This window comes from Vigna unguiculata, chromosome 9, assembly GCF_004118075.2.
Source record: "Vigna unguiculata cultivar IT97K-499-35 chromosome 9, ASM411807v1, whole genome shotgun sequence".
NCBI classification, from domain to species: domain Eukaryota; kingdom Viridiplantae; phylum Streptophyta; class Magnoliopsida; order Fabales; family Fabaceae; genus Vigna; species Vigna unguiculata.
This window is the reverse complement of record NC_040287.1, coordinates 42,073,064-42,097,374: the sequence shown is the minus strand read 5'-3', so window position 1 is coordinate 42,097,374 and position 24,311 is coordinate 42,073,064. Positions and strand designations below refer to the sequence as shown.

General features: G+C 31.7%; 3 protein-coding genes and 1 non-coding gene across 4 annotated transcripts; 2 read left to right on the top strand and 2 right to left on the bottom strand.

Annotated features, from left to right (window-relative positions):
* Positions 1 to 4,824: 4,824 nt before the first annotated feature.
* LOC114163023 lies at positions 4,825 to 9,961 on the top strand. Its single transcript, XM_028047067.1, has 3 exons — positions 4,825 to 5,221; positions 5,636 to 5,727; positions 6,604 to 9,961. The coding sequence occupies exon 3, from the start codon at positions 6,721 to 6,723 to the stop codon at positions 9,622 to 9,624; it is 2,904 nt and encodes a 967-aa protein (XP_027902868.1). The 5' UTR covers positions 4,825 to 5,221; positions 5,636 to 5,727; positions 6,604 to 6,720; the 3' UTR covers positions 9,625 to 9,961.
* A 3,847-nt stretch (positions 9,962 to 13,808) lies between these two features.
* LOC114163739 lies at positions 13,809 to 14,135 on the bottom strand. The gene has a single exon (XM_028048034.1). The coding sequence runs from the start codon at positions 14,133 to 14,135 to the stop codon at positions 13,809 to 13,811; it is 327 nt and encodes a 108-aa protein (XP_027903835.1).
* Positions 14,136 to 18,445: 4,310 nt separating this feature from the next.
* On the top strand, positions 18,446 to 18,529 carry TRNAL-CAA. The gene has a single exon. It is a non-coding gene; the product is annotated as a tRNA-Leu (tRNA).
* Positions 18,530 to 20,345: 1,816 nt separating this feature from the next.
* On the bottom strand, positions 20,346 to 22,892 carry LOC114164053 (thaumatin-like protein 1). The gene is made up of 3 exons (XM_028048528.1): positions 22,699 to 22,892; positions 21,908 to 22,613; positions 20,346 to 21,069 (listed from the first exon to the last, which is right to left on the bottom strand). Exons 1-3 carry the CDS (start codon positions 22,754 to 22,756, stop codon positions 20,856 to 20,858), a joined length of 978 nt encoding a protein of 325 aa, XP_027904329.1. The 5' UTR covers positions 22,757 to 22,892; the 3' UTR covers positions 20,346 to 20,855.
* Positions 22,893 to 24,311: the final 1,419 nt, after the last annotated feature.

The window sequence follows — 24,311 nt, the reverse complement described above, 5'->3', positions numbered from 1 at the left end:
CATGCATAATATGGTCTCTAAATAAACAATTAATAACAATATATAATTCAAAAACATTTGAATAATGGCTAACCAAACAAAACTCTAAAAACAAAATTCAATGACATTCAAGTCCAAACAATTAAACTTCTAAAATATTTATCGTAATTTTTTTCTGAAAGACATAAATTGTTCTCATTACCCATAGTTCAAGCATGAGTTAAATCAAAATTTAGGACCTACAGTGAGATAAGTTGAGAAATTAGTTTATTTTTATTTTATTTTTCAAAATACTAAGATTGGTGACAAAATCACAACAAAGATAAAAGACAAATAATCTATAGAGTAAATATAAGCTTTCAGTGATTGGTTAAAATTGATCCTTATGTTGTCTTATGTTGTCAAATATGAGGACATGTGATCATATTATAAAATAGATGAGGTATGAAAGAGAAAAACTACAAAATAAATAGAAGAGAGGAAAGAAAGGGTAAAGAAGAAAGAAGATGGAGGAAGAAAGGGAATATGACAAAAAAGCTCAAAATATTTTGCATGCATGTATTAAATTTAGTTTTTTAAAATGATTGCTTATATTTTTTGTGATAAATTTTCTTATTGTGCATACGTATATAAGATATCTCCCTATTATCCCTATTAAACTGTAAATTTCAACGCGAAATAAAATTTGAACTTTTTTTTATTTAATTTAAGAATATTTTCAAATTTTAATGCTGTGACGACAATTTTTTTTAATTATTATTATTATTTCCTATAATATACTAATAAAATTTAAAAGCAAAATTATACATAAATATTCAAATATATATATAATACTATATGCATCTTATATTTGCACTGTTTAGTACATCTTATATTTCCTATACTATAAGGGGAAAAAATATTATTTATTTACAGTTTTTTCCTTATATACTGGCTTTCAAACAGGTGGAGGGAAAATGTTATGGATAGGGTTCACTTAGACTGTTGGGGGTAAATAAAAGGTAACTCCGATTTGTCCTTCGATGACAATCGACGCATTCGGAGCAGAGAGAAAAGTAATGGTAGAGTTTCCCGTTCCCTGAAATGTTACAGAATTGTTTACTGCATTGGTTTGCCATGCGTTTCCCGGAAAAACAACAACAATGTCGGCGAATAAGGGATCAGGCATGTTTGGAGCAGCCATCTATGATAATGTTATAAAATTTTGTTTTTCACACACAATCATAAAATAGGGAAGTGAGACAGATATCACATAAAAAAAAACTACAGCGTATCATAATAAAATAAAGTGAAATGAAAATTCTCCCAAATTTATAAAACTGGATTTTATTATACTTTATAAAGATATTGATTAATTTTTGTAGTGACTAGTCAGGATAAATGAGCTCATGGCTAACAAAATAACTCAAGAACATCTCATCTTGAGTAATACTAACTCGTTTAAATCCTCAAGGTCATACCTCCAACTATAATAATCAAATCTTTATTTATCATAATTTTTTTTTTCAATATTAAACCATATAAATAAATAAATAAATAGATAGGATCAATGAATAATTAAAATAGATATAAATAAATAAAAAGGGTCAATACATAACTAGAGATAAATATAAATAAGTAAATGAGAGTAAATATAAATTGAATAAATAGGATTAGTGCACAACTAGAGATGAATATAAATAAATAAATAGGAATGGAAACTAAATATAAATTAGAATGAGGTTAGGGACACCTCACTTAAGGTAAATATAGAGATAAAAATAATTATGAATAGATAAAAAAAATAATTAAAGTAAAAAGATAAAATGATAGATGTCTCATTTCCTTACCTCAAAGATTGAAAAAGATAAATGCACGTTTCTCCTTTTTATACACTCAGATTGTAGCACTCTTTTTTTTAACGCATTCGTTGTTTTCTTTTTGTATATCTTTCACTTCTTTGCTTCCTTTCACTCTCAGTGTCTTTTGTTTTTTGTCTTTTTACAGCTTTGAATCTCCATTATCTATAGCCATCTAAATCTATACATACATATATAGATATAATTTTGCATTCAATTGCTCTTAGATTTTATTCTGATTTGGGTTATCTTCATTTATCCGAAACTCCCAACATTTAATGTTCTGACATTATGTACTTAAGGTTTATCCAACAGCGTTCAACGTGATTAGCCAAGCATGAGTGTTATTACTATATTCCTTGCATTCTGCATCCAAAGAAATACAACTCACATATAATATATTTATATTATAACACACGACGACGCATGGCTCTTTTAATATATATATATATATATATATATATATATATATATATATATATATATAAATTTTCTTTATTATTTATTTTATTTTTATTATTTTTTTTTAGAAAAAAAATTATCTTAATTTCTTTATCCTTTATATTTTTTTCATTTTAAATGTTTATTATCATCGTTATAGTATTACTTATTAATTATTATTATTACTATTCTATATATACACATATATTACTATCATTATTTCTAATAAAATAAAACATTTCTAAATAATGTGATATTAATAGATTGTATTATAAAATTTATGGATGTTACAAATGCCAATATTTTTATTAAGATATGATATATTTTTTAAAATACAAGTAAATTTTAGCTATATTTTTTTTTATATAATGATACATAAAGAATTAAGTGAGAACATTATAAAAAACTAATGGTTTGAATACGTTTTTAGTCCATGAACATTTACGTAGTCGAAATTCATTCTTGTCTAAATTTCGATAGAATTTGGTCCACATATTTTACAAGATAAATGAATTCGTAACTTAACTACCAATTAATTTGAATTGAACTTTTTTGATGTGTGAAATTACATTTTAGATTTATGTTTGAATTGTTCAGACCGTGTTTAACATATTCAAATTAAAATGTTAATATGGGATATTATTTAACACGAAAAAAGTTAAAAAGAACATATTAAAAAAATACATTTATTAATTTTTAAAGTTTAAAAACAAAAATTGTAAAATTTTCAAATACAAACAAATTTTAATTTTGGGTCCAAATTTATTACTAGTAATATATTTAAACTAAAACTAATTTATTTAATTGATGGATTATGTTTACGATCAATCAATTATTTTCTAACCGCATATCTATCAATTATCTATTTGTTTTGAAATTGATTTCATATACATAATAGTCATAATAATATAATATTACGTAATTTAATATTTAACTCATTAAATTCAGATTCTATAAATATTTTTTTGGTAGATTTAATATCCAAATTTCTCATTTAGAATAAGTAATTTTTCCAAATTTGTATTAGTTTTTTTAAAGAATTAAAAATACTCAGTTACTATAAATCTTTTTTATCGAAGATCCACCACTCATTAATTAAATTTCTTAAACTAAGAGAAAAGTCAAGAAAGGAGGAAATATTATCAGAATTCAAATATAATAACTACGCCCTCATTAATTTTGTAAGATTAAAAACGGATTTTGATGGAGTAAACTTACCTTATTTATTTTGAACAAATATTTAAGGAGAGATCGGATTTAATTTAATTACACATAAATGTGGAAGCATCAAAAGATACGTATTTTGAAAAAAAATATTCGCCTCAAATACAGAAAATTAATAAATCAATAAATAAATAATTATATTTATTATACTAGCAGATATATATTCACTTAATAATAAAGTTACTGTTATTATTATTTTAATTGTTATTATTATGTTGATTATGAAATTAAATATAAATAACTTTTATAATTTTTTTGTAAATAATTTTTAATTATTTTATAGGTAATTTGATAATTAAAAAAATGGTTAAATTTAAAAAAATAGTTAAACTAAAAAGATATTAAATTGAAAAATTAGTAAAATGATAAAATAATAATTTTAATTTTAAAAAATGTTTAAAGAGTAAATTTGGAAAACAAATATAAACATGAAAATTCTTTATATATAACTATATATATATAAATATATATATATATATATATATATATATATATATATATATATATATATATATATATATAATTACTGATCATAGGATTATAAATTATCATGAAAAAGATAAGGTTGTGGATTCAATCCTACTAATAATTTGAAGATAAAAGATTAATTTAGTGGATTAGAAAAAAAGGATGAGAGATTGTAAATTTAACTTCCTTTAATAAATATTAATAACTAATATCAACAATAATTTACATTTTTAAAATAATTATTTTTCACTTTCGAAGGCTGGTAATTTTTTTTCACTTTCTTCATCACTTTCATTTTTTTCTTCTTAGTAATGAACAATTATTTTAAATTTCTATTTCACATTGTTCATCAACATAAGCTTAGATCGTTCAAATTATTGCAATTGAATTATATAACCTACAAATAATTACAATATCAGATAGTGACTGGGATTGTTGACATTAGTCTATTTTAATTTATTTTTCAGTTTAAGATTCAATTGAAATTTATTTTTCTAGATTTGAAAAAAATAAATTCTTAATCTCTAAAATAAATTTGACGTGAACTAAAATGATTTTTAAATATTTTCAACATCTAAAATTATACTTTTGAAATTATGAATAAATGAAATATTTTTGAAATTAAGCAAATATTCCAGATTTCAGTAACTGAATTTGTTTTATTTTTCGAAATCAATAATTTCCAAAAATTTTGCTATGTCAATAATTAAAATGATAGAATCATAGAATCATAGCACTTTTAATTTGGGTTGGGTAATTAACACGGTGCGGAGCGGTATCATAATATACGGGTCGGGTAGAAAGAAAATAAAGCGAGTACGGGTCGGAGTGTGGAATGGGAACCCAGAAAAGATTGAAATTGAAGAGAATGGCATGAGTGTTGTGTTGTGGTGGGGAGTGGCCCCATTAACCCGGAACAGCCTCTGGCGTCGCACGTGTTGATGCCCAACCTACGAACTAAAATCGACCAGAAATTTCAGAAATCTGTGAAACAAAAACCAATAAAAATCCTAAGAACCAAAAACGTTTTCTCTTATTCTCTTCTCACCTGTGCTTCTGTGCTTTCAATGACAAAAACGCATACAAACAAACACACACGCACCCTCACTTTTTAGTTTCTTAACACAGCAACAACGCAGAGCAGGCACCACCATAAAAACGAAACGCTTTCTCTTATTCTCTTCCTTTCTCGCGCAACATTCATGAATTGGTGAAAGCTGCCACTCCTTTCAGCCTTAGCCGCAGCTAGGGTTTTAATTTCACTCTCCCAGGTTCTCATTCTCTTCCCTTCCCTTTTTCCCTCTCACTTCTTTTCCCCTTATTTCTCTTAATCCCTTTCCCTCTGTAAGGTGTGTCCGCGTTTTCACCGTGTTACGCTGGGTATCCACTCTTGGATTCATCTCTTTTGATACAACTAGTTTGGGCGAGGAAGCTGTAGAGTATTTGTTTTTTGTTTTAGGGTTTTTCTATATCTTATATCAATTTTTAGGGTTTTGGATACTGTCGCTCTTTTTTAAAATAAAAAAAAATATATGTATAAGCTACTGCTGTTGGAAATTAAGGATTAGTGTTCTGTTATGTGCTTGTAGGGTTCATGCATAATCATTAATTTATACCTTGGGTATTTAATTTGCTTGCATTGTGTGTGTGGGATTGTAATTTTTTTTCTTAATTCGGCGTTTCAGGGATTGAGTAAAATCTGTTCACTGATCGTGATTGGAGGTTTACAATTCATTTTTTGACAGTTGCAACTTGTTACCAGCCGTCAGAGCGACTGGTAATCTTATTTACATTTACGTTTTGCTATTTCTTTTTTAATTTTGAATCCTCAACATAACACTTTTGTTTTCAATTCCAATACCTTTATCTGTACCCTGTTTGATAGTAATTGCTACCAGGTTTGTTTGATTTGTTTAAAATACTTCTCAGAAAAGCAGAAGCTATACTCAACCCTCGGCAGATTTTAAAAAATATCTACGAAAAATATTTTGTTCAAAAAATTTGATTACGGTGCAATGCATATTTTATGTTTTACTACAATAATAATTATTGAAATTGATTTTTGTACGTTTATTTAGGGAGTGATCAGTGTGGTTATGAACTATCATTTTTTTATGCCTGGGCTTTGTGAAGACAACCCTGGGTTTAGAAGAGTTTTAAAAAGTTACATTCAATTTCTTTCTGTGTGTATGTTAGCGTGCTGCAGCTGACATTTTGTTATAGCACAAGCTTGTGCCTGTCAAGTCGGTCCTTAGATTGAAAAAATGCTGCTTATATGTTTCTTGAGAAAATTAAAATCTATAATGATTTGGACAATGGTATATGAAGCGGTTCTTTTACATGTAACTTGATATTCCTGTGACATGATTTGGATATTTTATTTGTCTTTTCATAAACAAATCAATTATGATATATCCTACCTTCTACGGAACTGTCGATTCTTTTATTTATGGTAACAGTGATATAAAATCTATGACATGCACTATGAATAGGGTCAGTCGCAAAATTAGTCTCAAGACTGAAAATGTCGGGTGTATTTATTATTTTACCAACTGTTGCGGTAAACTTGGGGCTTAATTTATGTCTGATCTGTTTCTTGGTAGGAATCTATAAGTCCTCAAAATGAATATTTTCTCTATTACTGTTTTTGCAGTGGATGCTTGTGAACTTTTTTTTCCAGAAATTCTATTGGAAATTCTTAATGGGAGGAACAGTTCTGGCACCCCAAAAGGATGACCTTGATGCTCTGAGGATGATTATGTGAAGCAGTATGACTCTTGAAGATTTCTTTACCTTGACCGAGATGAAAGATGGGCTCACAGCACCTTCTCGGGTGCAGGAGCTGGTCTCTGTGATGCAGAAAGAAAAAAGTTGCGATGTTAAAAATTCTGCTGATGCGACTAGGCAGTGGGCTGCTGTTGCAAGCACCATTGCCGCTACAGAGAATAAAGATTGCCTTGATCTTTTTATTCAATTGGATGGACTTTGCTTCATCAACGGATGGTTAAAGGATGCCCAAAAATTTGAGGTTGATGCAAAAGACAGTTTTGTTGAAGAATCAATTACTGCAATGTTACGTGCAGTTGAAAAGCTTCATCTAGACTGTGAGATGTCAATTTCATCTGGAATTCGCATCACTGTAAGTAATCTTCTTGGCCATCATAGCGCTAAGGTTCAGGATAGAGCAAGGACATTGTTTGACAGCTGGAAGGGAGCTGAAAATGTTGATACTGAATCTCATGATGTGGAGCTTGCTAAGGTTGACTGTGCAACCAATGAGATTGTCAAGGAGGAAAGCCAGCCATCTGCTGTGGATGAAGCTGGCAATGATAATGATAGTGCATCAGGACTAAATGGAACTGTAAACTGTCTATCGAAAAGCTCAGATAATTTGGAATGTGATGGTGTCAAAGAGGGATCAGTAAACCATTGTGCTGGTGTTCCATCTTCTGCTCAAGTAGCACCGCCTCTATGCCCTGCAGACGTGATCACTTCGGTTGAAGGACAGTCAAGTATGGTTCAGTTAACTGACTTGGCTAAAGTGGAAAAGCAGGAGCAAAACGTTAATGTCCCTCCAGAAAAACTTGGAGCACCAGAGATCTGTTCTGTGTCCTCGGAACCGGTGCCCGAGTCTGTTTCCTGTGAAGCAAAAGCACCAGAATCTGTTAAAGGACCAGCTTTGGAGCAAAATGTTGAACACAATGAGGATGAGGCTTGTCATAACTTGCCTATTTCTACTAGTATGAAGACACCTGCATCTGATAGGGAGAGTGGGGAGGATGATGCTGGAACTGTAACTGGCTTTACTCAAGTTTCCAGAGCTGTAGAGAATGACAATGACTGTTCTAATGCATTGCAAGATACATTGGTCAGTGACAGTAAATTGGGAAAGACTGAGGTGTCAGGTATGTCTGTCTGTGGAGCTGGATATGTCTCACCATCGAAGGAAGGGAAGGGTCATGTTGATAACAACAAAGTTACATCTATTGGTTCTGATTCTTGTAAACCCGAAATAGATTTCAGAAGGTCTAACATAGTTGACAAGAGAGGTTCTGGCAATGAACTTGACTGTGGCATTGTCGATCCTTTAGAATTTGCTCGTCAAGTTGCTCAGGAAGTTAATAGAGAAGTCAGCAGTTCTTCCGAAAAGTTCTCATATGGCAGAACCAGGCAACCAGGCAGTCCAGATTCTGTAAGAAAAGAGGAGGAGCTCACTCCTGTCCCACCTGAGGAGGTTTCCTCCAGACACAGCCTTGCTACTGAGGCATGTTCAATGGAGGGGCGTGCAAGTATTCTTGACAACACTGAGGCGGAGCCTGAATGCAGACCTGATGTGGTGTGCTTGGAGGTGACTGAAGCAGCTCAAGATTCAGGAGGTAATTCAGAGAAACGACCTTGTGGCTTTGATCTCAATGAAGTTGGTTCTGACGATATGGATGTTTGTGTAAATACTACATCGACCTCCATACCTGTTGTCTCTGCTTCAAGGCCTACGCCAACTCCTGGGTTGCCTGGTGCCCCTTTGCAGTTTGAGGGAACACTTGGTTGGAAAGGATCAGCTGCCACCAGTGCCTTTCGCCCTGCATCTCCTCGTAAATATTGTGATAGTGAGAGGAATCTTTCGGATACGAACATTGACACTTCAAGGCCGAGGCAGGAGTGGCTTGATATTGATCTAAACGTTGCTGAGGGTGAAGAAGGAAACGCAAAACCTATTGCTGAATCTTCAGGCAGGCGTTCTGAGCAATCAACTGTTGAATTTAGTTCTAAAAGTTCAAGCATGCTTGGATTTGATTTGAACAGTACTGGTGATGATGGTCACGGCCAACCTTCAGATCACAGGATGGAGGGACAACTCTTTCTTGGAAGAAATGGCTATTGGAGCCCATCACCTACATCATCATCATCATCAATGCAGCCATATGTTAGAAACATTGATTTGAATGACAGGCCATGCCTTCAAACTGATTTGGTAGACCTGGGGTCCTGTAAGTCTTCTCATATTATCAATGGATATGATTGTTCTAAATCACCAGATGCTCCTGTTATCTCTCTTTTGGGCGCCAAGGTAGAAGTTGGTAAAAAAGAACGTGTTCCTCAATCCTTTTTGCCGAATGGAAATGCTGTTGAACCTGCAATAGATCTTTCGATGTCAAGGACCGGTGGCACTATAGGGATGGCCCCTGCTGCATCCTTCAATCAATCATCTGTTTTTGGGTATAATGGAGTGACATCAGCATCAGCAGCACCCACAATGCCTTTTTCATCAGCCATGTACGGGTCAGGTGGCACAGTTCCATATATGGTGGACTCGAGAGGAGCTCCAGCTGTTCCACAAGTGGGTGGACCTTCATTAAATATACTTTCATCATCTTACTCTCAGCCACCACCGTTCTTTATGAACATGACGGGTACACAACTCGGTCTGAATGGATTTGGGCCTTCACGTCCTAATTTTGACCTGAACTCTGGTTTCATGATTGAGGGTGGGAATAGAGAGACATTTGCAGCCAGGCAATTTTTCTTTCCTGGTCAGGGAAGGGCTGTGGAGGAGCAAGTAAGAACCATGCCGCAGCCATCAAGTTCGGTGGTTGGTGGGAAACGAAAGGAACCAGATAGTAGTTGGGAACCCTATCCGTATAGCTACAAACATTCGCAACCTCCATGGAAGTAGCCTATTACACCTCTTCTGAATTGTTCATAAACACACACCTTTCCAATTAATGCTTTATTACCCGAAATTATCCTCAAGAGCACTGGCAACCTTTAGCGACTGAAGATCTCAAATTCAATAAATGCTGGGGGAAGATGGATGTAGTATGATTCAAACTATTAATGGTTAAAGGGGGCAGAAATTGGGTTTTCTTATTGTTATTTTTTTCTTTTTTCTTCCGTTGTTTATCATTTACTATAGCTTCATAGAAAGGCATTACAAAGCACAGAAAGTCTTGGTGCGTTTAGCTGTATTTTTTCTTTCGTATGTCAAAGAAATTTATAGGCATATAGTATCATGTCTCGTTTTCTGGGTGGTGCTTTATTATGTTACCACTATTTGGTTAGGTTTCATTATGAAGTTAATAACCTGAAAAAAAGAAAGAAAGAAAGGTAGAAGTCGCCGACTTAGAATGGCCTCAGTTCAATATCTCTGTTTGCATAATACTTTATTAATTCTGTTGAATTTTTGAATTTATTATTATACGAGGATTCATGGCGAGTCCTCTTCTACTGGACAAATCAGGTTCATTGATTTCCCTTTTAAGTCTACATGGATCTTCAATGGCATTTTCTGTTACAGATTGGTTAACTCAGTCATTTAGAATTTTGAACCGAGTCGATTCAACCCACCCTCCTTTTCAATTCGTTGTGTATTCTAGCGCATGGTACAATATTCACAACCTTGGTGATGGCAACTGGTGCTGGTGTCTGTTGTTAATCGATCCATGTTCAGTTAGTGTAAGCCTCTATTCTTACATTTTCAAATTTCGATACTGGTACCGCCCTAAAAAAAAAAAATCTTTAAAATGACTTAAACAGGTATTTTACTTTCTTAAATTTGAATTAGGTTTGATCGTGGTTCTTCAAATTCTTTAGTTTCTTCAATTTGAAAAGAAATAGTGATAATCTCTTTATTCAAGCAAAACTTTATACATCGGAACATGTGATTGGGTGATTAAGTGTCTGTGAAGTTTTTAACACAATGAGACAGAGTAAAATAAATATCTTTTAAATTTATAAGGATTGTAAGAGAGAACACCATGAATTTGAGAGATGAAAAATAATTTTACTTTAAAAAATTTCATTTTATTTTAAATTATATACAATTAGCATTTAAAACGTTGTCCTTCTCAAGTGGTTCACTGGTAGGTTAGTGAGTGATATATTTATATAGTTTATTTAAGTTGTCTTGACTCAACCTATCTTTAAAACAACCTAGCATTAAATATGGACACTTTTCTAAACAAGAATTCAAATTTTGATTTATCACATCCTAAATGATTAACCTTTGGTGTATTATCCACCGCCTTGTTTTTTTTTTTGTTTTTTTTTTCTATATTCTATCTAGAGCCACCGTAATTTGGAACACAGGGTGGAAGAAAAAGCTTGGCTTCAGTTTATGTCACTGAGCTTCAGAAAAAAACGTTAATAGAAGAAGTGCACAAGAGAATTCTTTTTAGCATTACCTTCATGATGCAAATCACTTCTTTCACTTTTATGTCTTCCATTAGAGTTCTCTTATAATTAATTAATTAATAATAATAATAATCATGATGATGACTATAATAATACAGCAGAAGGTAAAAGAAAACCAATAGTTAAAAGAGACAAAGTTATTTGTATGATTGTTTGTAACAATTACTTTTTGATCTCGCGGTAATTTTTTTTAGGAGAAGAAAATAAAATTATTTTTAAGTTAGGGAGACAAGAAAGTAGAAATATTTTAATTCTCATATTTTATGCATTATTGAGTTGAAAACAAGTTTTAAGCAAACATGACATTGGATTATCTCCTTAGATATTTTCTTATATTTTATAAACAAAATCTTATTGAAATATGAGGATGTATTATGATAAAAAATAATTGATTTAAAATCAGGATGTTATATAATACATTAAGAGTGAAGAATAAAAAAGATTTAACTTTAATAATTTAATTCATTTTTAAATTATAAAAGGTTAAACTATTAATAAAAAAAAAACTATATGTACACGAGCATTATAAGAATTTATAATTACAATAAAACTTGTAAAGCAGTCTTAAAAATATATAACTAATGAAGCTTACTTAAGTTAAATTAATATTTTATAAAACAGTTCGATAGCACCTTGCATTCAAAATACCCATAAACTCCTGTTCTAAGTAATTCAATCAATTCATTTAGAAAAGAAAAGAAAAACAAGCTTGAAGATATGAAAAATTACAGATACAAAGTGATTAAATTTTACTCTTTTAAAATGAAAAAAAAAAACTTCAAATATTAATAACACTTACTATTATTAATTAAAAACGTCAATGCTTGAGTTGCATTTATATATACACATCGATTGTTGATTTAAAAGAAAATAGTGAGAGGTATACTTTATTCCTTTGATTTGAAACAATGTGGTAACCATCCTAATCACAGCTAGGGACTACCAATCCTAGCCTTCACAAGACTTTAAAAGAGAATAATTGCAGGATTTTTTTATTCAAAGCAAAGCTTCATTAAACTCGAGCTTATAACTCCATTTACCTAAGGCTTCATTTGATGAAAATGAAACAAAAAAAGAGAGCAGAATAGAGAAGAAAAAAAAATCTTAATTACTCATTTTTTCTTATATTTATTTAGATTTTTATTTATTTTAGTTTTTATATATAATTCTGACTCAATTAGTTTTTTATTTTTATAAAAAAAAAACTCAATGTGACCTATTTTATTAAATTGTCGTCAAGACAATTTAAAAATGTATTAGGTCAAAATTTATGATCTCATCTGATTTTGATTTGTGAATCTTCAAAATAGAATAGGGCTCAAATTATACCATATTTAAATTGTATTAATGTTAATTTAATGAAAAATATCATATTGCCTTCTTTTTAGAACTCAATTTAAAAAAATATAAAAATGAAAATGAATAAAAATTTAAATATAAAAACTAAATTATTAATTAAAAGATAATCATAAAAAAATTTATTTAGTTGAAAATAGAGCGATTGTTTATTAATAATATATTTCTTACTTATTTATTATTACTGTTATTATTAAAATAAATAATATTAAAAAATAACCCATAGTGAAACATGTTACACAGATGATTAATGCGTCTGCTCTTCATATCTTTGCCCTGCTCAGAATCTTCAATTACCGCATTTTCTTTTTTTACTCTGTATCAGACCAACTTGTCTCTCTTCTTTCTTTTACTTTCTATTTTGTAAACAGTAAGCTTTAGTGCCTCTTCATCCATCACTAATTTCCTTAGTTGCCTCATCCAGATCTTCCAAACAATTGCATCACTTTTTCTTTTCTTATCTTATTGCCAAATGCTTCTTCTCAGTCACGCCACTAATATGGTTATTTATTTTTAACTTTATAAGAGTATATTTAGACGAATTTATAAAAAAAAAAATTAAAAACAAGAATACAAAACCAATTTAATAATCATGAAAATATTAATTTAATTCAAATCAGCTGAATTTAATGTAAATCAAAATAAGAATTAAAGGAGAAATTCGCCGACAGGGGTAACACTAATTTATATAGGTTAAAAATCAGTGAAAAGGGAAACAAAGAATCGTTATGCATGGACAGGAATCAAAAAGTGATGCAAATATAAATGAAATTAAGTATATAGTTTATTTAAAATCTTAAAATCTTACATTTTCTCTTCTTACATGTCAATTTTAAATGCATAAATCTTAAAATAAAATTAATTGATTGATGTATGCATGTAGAGGGGTGGGACAGTGAAGGGACTAACAAAATTGAGCTTAGTTGATAAGAATGAATGATGTTGGTATCTCACATGAAAGGATGAATTCTCCACACCTAACATACCTGACACACTGAACTTTCTAGTCCTCACCATGCTTCTCTGCTATACTATACTATATACACCAATTCAATTCATGCTGGTCCCTTCTTCCACCTCACCACTAAAATATCCATGCCCAAACACAAAACTAATTTCAATAATTCTTATATCAACTATTATTACAACAAAAACACACACTCTGTACAACTTACAAACAGAGAGAAAAGGATAAATTCAGAGAGTTCTTTTTCACTTACCAAATTATTATTATTATTATTACGAGGAGGATTATATATTTATTAAGTAAAAAAGAAAAAGAAAAAGAAGGTGTTATTATGATGATTACAATCACAAAGGGGCTAAGGGAAGCTGACGAGGAAGTCTGAGACGGACCTGAGAAGCCGGCGATCGGGGCGCCACGCCGTGCCAGCAGATACCTCCCTTGCACACCTCCCGGCTGTCACCGTGGTGCCGGTGAAAGGCGCACGTTGCTTTGCGCGACACGTCCCACGTGAGCGTGGTGAGGAGGATGAGAATGACAGCGGCGGTGGAGACGACCACGAGATAACCGCCGTTGAAGCTGCGGCCGCAGATAAAGGCGTAGGCCTCGAAAGAGGCCATTAGCGCAAGGAAGATGGTGGTGAGGTTCCGCGCCACCACATCAGATATGGCCATCATGAAGAAGAGGAGATGAATGGAAGTAGAAAGGATTTGATGATGAAGATTTTGAATTGAAACCCCTCTTACTCTCTTTTATTTGCCGAAACGGGTCCCTCAATCGCTCTCGGTTTTGCAGCGGTGCCCAATGGAACTCCTACGTGTGCTTCATTTTTTCAACACCAATCATAACCCTCCACGTCTCTTCTTCTCAATTTCTTCCTTCCTCATACTGTTGTAACCTTCATATCGGGAATTTATTGAGGAGTGAGTGTGAGTGTTATATTCGGCATGTGTGTACTCGCTTTAACACGAATGAATCAAGTACACACAGACCTTCTTTAAACTAGCTAGGTAAGAGGTCATAAATAACATCTTTCTCCACCTTTTATTTAACACATTTACCTATTAAAATATTTACCTATTAAAATCGTTAAAAATTTAAATATGAGTCTAAATCTTACATTAATTAAAAATAAAAAAATATAATATTATGTAAAATTAAAGATTAAGGACGAGTCTAAATCTTACATTAATTAAAAAAAAATTATAACATTATGTAAAAAAAAGACTTATAAACTTATAGTCTTACAATTTTAAATTTTTTAGGTTAAAAATGATATCAATATTTTATGTGATTGAACTTTAATAAAACTCCATCTATAAAACATAACAAAAATTACACTGATTTTTCAAAATTTTATTTTATTATTCTCAATTTAATCTCTATTTAAAAGTAATTCACATAATATTTTATATTATGGTGATTACTAAGAGTAATATCGAAGAACACTGCACTGTACCTTTTGAACACTGCACTTTGATCAGATTTCTCACTTCCCTAAGGGGGCATGCATCTGTAACGTCTTGAGAAGCCACGTAAAAAGTTATGGACACTTTCTTTCTTATCTTTAATGATGGTTAGTTTGGTTTGGGTTACTTTTTTAGACGGGAATTTATAATTCCGAGCATTTGACCGCTGTTAAAGGCTTTTTTAGCGACACTCAACACCACACTATGAATCTCACCCAATCATTACACAAAAATACAGCTATCACTCCAAACCTATTATTACTACTTCTTCTCCAACCTCCTCTTTCCCAGTTTTCGATCAGGGAGAAAGTACGTTGGACGATCAATTTTTTTTCGTATAATTACGAATTTAGTCTCCCAAAATTTTTTAATTTATTTAATTTGGTTTTCAAATTTTTAAAATGTTTAATTTGATATTCTTATTTTATAAAATGGATCAATTTAGTATTATACTTATACCTGATCAATACTATTTCAGTACGGAACCAAACAATCTCAAGAATCCTTTATGTCGAATCTCCTCCTGTTCTTTCCTGGACTCCTCCTGAGTCTCCCTGACTCTGCACTCCGGGAGTGAGGGTACCTGCAGGCACTCCGACGCTCAAGTCAGAAAGTGATTCGATATGAGGCGTAATTGGTTCAGTGAGAAAAACGTACCTTTATCTGTTCACTAGATCTTAATTTATACTAATTTCTTAATGGACCTGTTATTATTATTGGTGGGCCGTTTGTATTCAAGGATCGATTTTTTCCTTTTCCGACTGAGGTTGCACGCATTGGTTTTTTCCTTATTGGCTGAGATTGTTCGTCTGTATCTTTGTTAAAGATCATCTCTTTCCATTCTGAGATTTGTTCGTCGTCTGTACTTTTGTCAAAGATCAGCTCTTTCCTTGTTGGGATTTGGCCGTCTGTACTTCTCAAATATCAACTCCTTCCTTTTCGGGGTTTGTCTGTCTGTACTTTGCCAAATATCAACTCCTTCCTTGTTGGATAAGATTGTACGCTGCTCCTCTGTGCCATAATCCCATATTCTATTTGTCACATCATTGGGCTGGGATGTACACGACCAAAAGGGGTCGGGCTGGCCATCACACTTATTGGGTCCTCTGTGTTGTGTTGGAGAAAAGGTGAAAAGCAGGTACCCCATTGACTGAGCCACAACGAATGTGCCTCATACTTGGACCGGGGTGATCCCGGCCATTTCTGTCTTATTGGGCCGGGATGTACCCGGCCATACACCAACAATACTGAATATACTTGATCAAAGGCACATCAACATAGAGACTAAAACAATGTTAATTACACTCAACAAACAAACCAATCCCATTAACAATTTCACCCTTGTTTCTATTGCAGAGTGACAACTCACGCGTATACAAACGGCGTTAACCGGAATATAACGAAAAATACTAAATTAAACCACTTTAAAAAATTAAGAGTACCAAATTGAACCATCCAAAAATTCAGAACCAGATTGAACATTCCAAAAATTCAAGGACTAATTATACCTTCTTTTTTTTACTAATATTTTACTCAATCCATTTTCTTCTCTACTTAAAAGAACTAACCGATTTTGTTTTAGCCAAATAACATTTTAAAATATTAAAAAAAAGAAATCCTTTTTGATCTGATTTTTTAATTTCCGTCAAAATAACTATTTTTTTTAAAAGAATCAAAATAATTGTTTTTTCAACAAATCAATGTCTCATTAATTCTATATGACTGAATCTTAGATACATTCATTGTCAATGATAACTCTTATATAAGTAGTAATAATGTGTAAAACGATAGATTAATAATCTTCTTGATTTGTAGAAAAAACAAAAAGTGAAGTTGTTTGACAACCAAATAGTATGGACGTGAGTTTGATTACACTTATTTTTGTTTTATTATAGACCACTTTAATTTTAGGTTGGTATGATTTCTAAACTCAATTATTATGAGGTTATATTACATGTTTATAGTCTCAGTGAAAGATTTATATACATTTTTTATTTAATATGATATTCACATGTCTAATTTTATTGAGTCTTCTTGAAACCTTTGTGAGGTGAAACTGTATCACAATTAGAGTTTAACTATATTAAAACTTTATTGTTTACTGGAAAAAAAAAAATTTAACTATAAATGTTTGTGTCATGGAAACATCTAAAACTACAAATCATAACTGAAATTAAATGTTAATTAAAGAATTACACTCATATGACTAGCGTGAGTGCAAGTGAACTATTTTAGGTGTTAATTCTTTACACAATTATTTACGTTAAACTCATTCTATGATAACTACTTAATCTGAAAGTTAATTTTCATTTTCGGATTTTACAATCCTAGAAAGTTTCTTTTAGGTGGTGCTGACAGAAATTTATGGAGGTGCAGAAAGGACCTGGCTTGTTCTAAATAGAAGCATAGCAGGCGTAACTTTGAAGCCCAACAAGAAAGTGAAAGAATTGGATTGAATTTAAGTTCACTAAAATAAATAAATGTATGTTGTATTGTACTCAAATTAATACGAAGTGATTAATTAACAAAATACGTATCTGAGTGACTGCTTCCAATAACATGTCAAGTCACTGAAAACGAATTAATTCAGTGATGCTCTATTACTTATACTAAAATCAATAAATATATGTCAAGAAACCACCTAACAGAAAACATAAATGCTACCTAATTTACCAATTAAGTTTAATATTTTTTTGTTAAAAAAAAATCAGATGAAAAAGACCTAACCATTCAAATAATTATATGTTGAATCAATTTTTTTTTTTCGCGTGTTAGAGTGCTTGAAGAATTCTGATTTTTGTTTTATTTGACATCGCTTCAGTTACTCTTTTATAATTACATATTTATGTGTTTTCTAATCTTTAATTGATTGATAATTGATTTTTGATAGTAGCTTTATTACAACAGTTAAATTAATAATTAACCGTAATCATCTTAATCAAACATTTGCAGGCATGCTATCATGAAGTTCAGTTATAGAGATCAATTTAAAAGTACTTCCAAATTTATTTAGCTCTTAAATAATAATATGTATGTTTACTGTGTGGGAGGGAGGGGAAAAAATGTAAAATAGAAAACTGTACAATTATTATTAATCAATATATATATATATATATATATATATATAGACTTACAATAGATAATTATTAATTTGCTTAAAGATGGTACCTCCATTTAACAAATATTTACTTTTTATTTTTATTTTTCACATCTATTTTCATCGGATTATGTAATTAAACACATCAATTATTTATCTTTTTCTTGTTTTTATATCTGTATGTATCTATATCCTACAGGTTGAACCAATAATTTTTTTATAACTTTTTCATAAAATAATAAAGGATTCTGGACGTGATCTAAAATTAATTCCATACAATACCCACTCTTAACATATTTGAAATATCTATTATATACAAAATAAAAGAAATAAGACGCAGAATATGTTTTTAAATTCAATGAATAAAATATTGATATGCATCTAATTATACAGATTGGAAATAACGTTTAATAAAAAAGTCAGGATGGCCGAGTGGTCTAAGGCGCCAGACTCAAGTTCTGGTCCTCTATCGAGGGCGTGGGTTCAAATCCCACTTCTGACACTTTATTTTGCTCTACTTTGTAGATTTCAAATTAGGCCCATGGGTTTGTAAGGTGATGTCTCTATCGTTGTTGTTCCGTACAATAATTTAGGCCCAAGTGATGTTTCTTCATGCACACCCATATAAAAAAGAAACTTTCCAATCTGTGATTTTTACATTGTACAATTTAAAAGTCAAAACTAACTTCAGAGTAGTGACAGAAATGTGGTAATATGTTTAGCAATTTTTTTTTTCAACTTTAGTTAGGTTGAATTTCACTTAATTTCTTAATAAAAATCCGAGTGCAGTATTATTAAGAGTAGGGTGGATTGCAATGTTGAACACCTATTTTCTCATAGGAAAATTCAAGACAGTTTCTTTCTCCCCTACCATAAATTTCTTCTTGCACCTCGCACAAAATAAGCTTATCATTTTATCTTCCGAAAATAAAAAACGACTTTCAGTTCTTTTTAAATTCATATCACCTAATGCAAAAAGGATAAAACATAAATGTCTTTTTTATGTAAAGATGTAGGGAGAAAATCACCATATAATGATACAATAAATCCAAAAACACATGCAATTTTTGCCCCCAAAAACAGAATGCACCATTTTAACAAGAAAACCCAATTATGACCATTTGTATAATCCCTTTGGATGTATGATATGCCAATTTCAACCACTAAATTGAGTGTGCCAAAAGTCAAACCATTTCATTATATTAGTTAAAAGTTTTATTAGTTACATAAATAAAGAGCCTTCATATTTTGGCAATCCGTAACAAAAAAAACAACCATTTGATAACTAATTATATTAACACTTTAGTTAAGTTTTTTTTTAATTGAAACATGTATGATTATAGTATTAAAATAAAGTTTCAGGTGGGTGTTTATTTAATAAAAGATGTATAGATATAATTTTTCATAAATAAAATAAGACAATAATTGAAAAGAAAAACTAACGAGAAAATTAATCGCACTTTCAACAGATATACTAATTTTTTCATATTAAAAAATGTAAAAGTGTCTTGCTTTATATATTTTACAGAAAGAATTATAGTTTTTTCTTGCATATTCTGCAGACGGCAGAAACAAATTGAATAATGGTGTTTACTAAAACAATAAAGGATAATATAAACTATTCAATGCTTGCTATATATGTCTTTGTTATGAAGTCCCAATGCTTAACTACTGATAGTAGGTGTAAATTATGAAAAATAAATAAAATATTTGGTAGTCCCTATGAAGTTGAAATATAAAAAGGGATAAGATGTAGAAGAAGCACCAACCACAGGACAATGAATTGGGTGATCCAAAAATCCGATGACAGAATCAAATTGTTTCAGATATCAGATTCATAAACGCCTGGTTCCAGAAGATTGCAAGATTACATCACTGAAGGCCAAACCAAACTGTGGCCACTACCACACCACTTTCTTCTTAATGGATTCAAGGAAATTTGTATAAAGGTTGCTCAATAAATAGACTGTGGGTCAGATCAGGCCAAGTAGTATTTATTTATTTTTAAATATTTTCACCTAATGAAGATTTAAAACCTTGTAATATTTTAAACATATATTAGTATATGATATTTGAAATAGATTTTAATAATAATATATTATACTTAATAAAGTAGATTCGTCACACTTAATTTTCTTTGAATAATGTCAGTCCCGACAATTTTAGTTAATTTTATCTTATTGAAATCACTCAAAATCATTTCGGACAAGAGCCTTTGGGTATCTTGGTACCATTTATATTATTTTTGTTTTATATACTTCTATACATACACTTGGCATGAAATGAAATTATTGATAAGGAAAGAGAGAGGAACAACGTTGAGAAGTGAAAGTTCAGAAAACATCAGCAATTAATTTTGTGACGCTAGTAGCATAGTGAAAGTAGAACTGTAAATGAATGCATAGCCCAGAACGCAAAGAATTATGCAGTATATATACCTATTAAACTAAACAAGAAAGCTACAAAGGAAAAAGATAAATGAAATGTCCCACTCCCTATTTATCTATCTTCACCATTTACCAACAATAACCATAGCTACAACATCGGATTCTTCTTTTCGGCACAAGAAAACAAAACAGTTGTAACTTGTAAGGTGGTGGAGTTCCATCAATGGAGGTATTTAAAATGACCCGCATGCTTGTGAGTTGTGATCATGGTTGGTGCTTGTGGACCCTGCTGAACTCACGTGGGCCACGAGGACATAGTAAACCAGACAAGTGATGGATAGGATCCCAACACTTTTCTAGGCATAAAAACATGGGTTGATGATGGGTGTAATGTTTAGAAAAGTGTAATGTTTAGAAAAATGGTGAAGGAGGAAGTAGTTACTATAAGTGGCACAAGAGCCAAAGAGCAATGGTGATACTGACAAAACCAGCAATGGCTTGAGATTCCTTCACATGTGTACCTGCTGACCATGATAATTCACTTTGATCCATGGCACCTCCTACATACACCATTGTGCCATTGTTAAGTTGCGGCGACCCAGAAGAAGAACCACTGCTATCTGATCTCGGGTTTTGCCCCTGCCACGATTTCTGACTGCAAATCCAGAATAAGGATTATAAGATAAACAAACTTGTGCACATTAGTTCGAAGATAAAAAGTGAAAATGAGAAAGGGATCAACATGTGATTCCAAACATTATTGAGTACCAGTTGTCGTTTATTTAATTGTGAACTAGATAACAGGACTGCCTTATTTTGTGTTCTGCCAAAAGATGAGTGATCATCATGTACATTAAATTAAGTGATATCATCCTAAATTCAACTCATTGAGATTCGACTTTCATCAAAGTATGTTTAATTATTTTAAACACTTAAAGGTATGTCACCATTATTGTACTAGTAATTCTTTCTAACATGTTATGGTACCTGCTTAGTGCTGAGTAGATTGTCTGAAATATGGTTATAGTTTTCATTATCATAACTCCTACTTCCGACAAATGAAGTGATATTTCAACCAAATGTTAACTTCAAGTGGACAAGAAGAGTAAGATTTCATTATCTTTTAATTTGGAATTTTCAGAGATAAATTAAGTATATGTACTCCGTACTATTTGATGTCACATACTATACCTAAACATATTTCTAAATCACATAACTTACATATTTTAATTCTAATTCAATATAAAAAGGATTTATTAATTAATATTATATATAGTAAATAGCTTCTCCTTCTTTATTAGTCTACCGAAACGCTCATCTCCCTATGACTGTACAAAAACACAGCTACTTTGTCGTTGTCCAAGTGAAAAGTAGTAACACAGAATAAATAATAGAAACACAGCAGAAAATGCGTGAAACACCACCCAACACAACGTTCATATTTCACGTGAAAGACGAAATTACCCTTGTGTGAAAAGCAAGATTAAAATTACCTGGGGTTATCATTAGGGGAAGGGCAGAAAGTGATGGTGTAATCCGCAGAGGGTGCACATGTAAAAGTGCTGGTCTTGTCATCATACGCGTAGCTGTACGCGCGTGGGCAAGCGCTCTTGAAAATCTGCGAATATGCCGTAGGCTTGCAAGTGTTGGGAGACCCATACACGCCTTTGCAGCAATACTGCGGGGACCCGAACGCCTGACACGCACTCCTACACGCCATGCTCTGTTTTCCATCCACGCTTGTAACCCTAAGCTCCGAAGGGCACGTGCCGTTGAGGTCCCCAACGCACCCCGTGCTGGTGCAGTTATCACCGGAGCCACCACGAGGAGTCACCAGCATCGGAACGTTGTAACCGTCCACTAGGCTCACGTCGAAGAAATCAAGACCTCTGTCACCGTTGAGTGTGAACTCGGCCAAGGTCGCTGGCGGCGAGGCACCGTTGCCCGCACATTCGATCGTGCCGGAGCCACAATCGCCCGTGAGGCAGGAGAATTTTCCAGCGGAGTCTTGCGTGCAGAGAGTGCGGCCCCATAAACGGCCACCCCAAGAGGTTGGAGCGGTGATGGTTTTGGCCTCTCCGGTTTGTAGAAGGAAACCGGTTGTTGGAAGCGCCGCGATTCCTGCGTTTGAGAGAATGCCTGGCCACACTGAATAGTCGCATTTGTTAACCACGGTGAAGGTTGTGGTTGATACTGCACCTGCACCAGCACCAAAATTTGTTACAGTTTAATTTCATAGTTTCCGTTGCCTAGTTACTTGTGAATTTGTTGGTGAGTTATTTACCTGATGCTAATAGATGAAGTGTTAGTAAAAATTGAAGTGATAGTTTGAGCTGATCCATGATAAGAGAATTGAATCTTGGGCGTGGTTAGATACTCTAAAAATTAAAGAACGAAATAATAAAAAATAAGAAGTTATGAAAATGCTTCTACTCTGGTATTTCTGAAATGAAAGTCGGAAGGAACGAGGATGGGGATATTTATATGGGAATAATGCTGAGTTTATAGAATTTGTTTTGTAAAATGATCAAAATGAATTATGATTATTAAAAGACAAAAACGTACAGAAAATGTTTCATCGTTCCCTCCAAACAAATGATTTTACTTGGATTTTCTTTCGGTGGACCCATCGCCTTCTGGGGAGCACTAACGTTGTAAAAGGTAAACATGGCTGAGTAAGAATGTTTCGTAACATGTATTTTCCTTATAATTACATTACAAACATTTCCTCCTAAAATAATTACAAAAACGTGTACATTTTCAGTTGAGTGTTAGAATTTAGAACGAAATTAGCATGTTTACATACACTTTTTTTCTGTGAATTTTCAAGTAAAGTTGTGATGTTATTTATACGTTTTTAACCTTCTATATGACCGTTTTAGCTCCTGAAGACGTGTTTCCAAACACACTTCAATTATAGTAGACTAGGAAATTGATGAGTAAAATAATGAATTATTTAAAACAAAAAAATCACATTCCTCGGTTTTTCCATTATAGAAAATCAATCTTAGGTGAGAATAATCACATTAATATGTGTTATATATATAATCTATATTATTAATTATTATTAATAAAGAGTTTTTATTCATTTAATTTCCTGATCATTATCGTTGACGGTCATGAGAAAAAAATAAGGTTTGTTTTACTTTGATAGTTGAAAATAGTAAAATATTGAAACGGTAATGGACAGAACAAATATTAGAATAACGTTGTAAATTCATTTTAAATTGTTCCCAGAAGAGATTGTGATTGTGGACAGTCAATTCTAACAATATATCATACCAACGCTTGTTGATCTTAGAAGGAAGTTTATTTTTAAAATTTGAATTTTGTAAATAAAAATATTAACAGTATATCAACTACACCTCCTGTAATAATAAATTCATTTCATTCAATTCAAAATTCAAAATACACTTGTTACATTTTATAGGATTCATCAGAATACCTGTCCAAATCGTCGTAAAATGAAAGAGAAATTATCTTTGACATAATTTTTGTTTTAGTTTCTAAAAGAATGAAAAATTATTAAAAACATTCTTTTAAATAAAAAACAATTTGAATTTGAGATACAAATACTAGTAACATTTTCAGTTCACTGTCTAAATAAATAATGAGAGTTCTTTTATCATTTTTTTTTTATGCGTATTCATTGCTAATTTACACTTGGTTTGTACTAATTAGCTTATATTAATATGCTGTCTAATTCAACTCAATCACGTCATAAGAGTTGAGAGGAAGAAATGTGGCAGCCACGATACAATTACCACAAGCTTCAAGGACAAGAAAGTATATGGATTTTAAGCTTTCGTTTTTAAATAAGATCATTCAAGTTTATTAAATTATATATTTTTTAAAATTAAATATTTAATTATCATTTAATACAAATTTTGTTTTAAT

Excerpts from the sequence above, each read along its gene's own strand:
- LOC114163023 (XM_028047067.1), top strand. The coding sequence starts at position 6,721 with ATGACTCTTGAAGATTTCTTTACCTTGACCGAGATGAAAGATGGGCTC.
- LOC114163739 (XM_028048034.1), bottom strand. The coding sequence starts at position 14,135 with ATGGCCATATCTGATGTGGTGGCGCGGAACCTCACCACCATCTTCCTT.
- LOC114164053 (XM_028048528.1), bottom strand. The coding sequence starts at position 22,756 with ATGGATCAGCTCAAACTATCACTTCAATTTTTACTAACACTTCATCTA. Across the intron at positions 22,614-22,698 it reads ACTTCATCTATTAGCATCAG|GTGCAGTATCAACCACAACC; the intron begins GTAAATAACTCA and ends GTGCTGGTGCAG. Across the intron at positions 21,070-21,907 it reads TCCCCTAATGATAACCCCAG|TCAGAAATCGTGGCAGGGGC; the intron begins GTAATTTTAATC and ends CTGGATTTGCAG.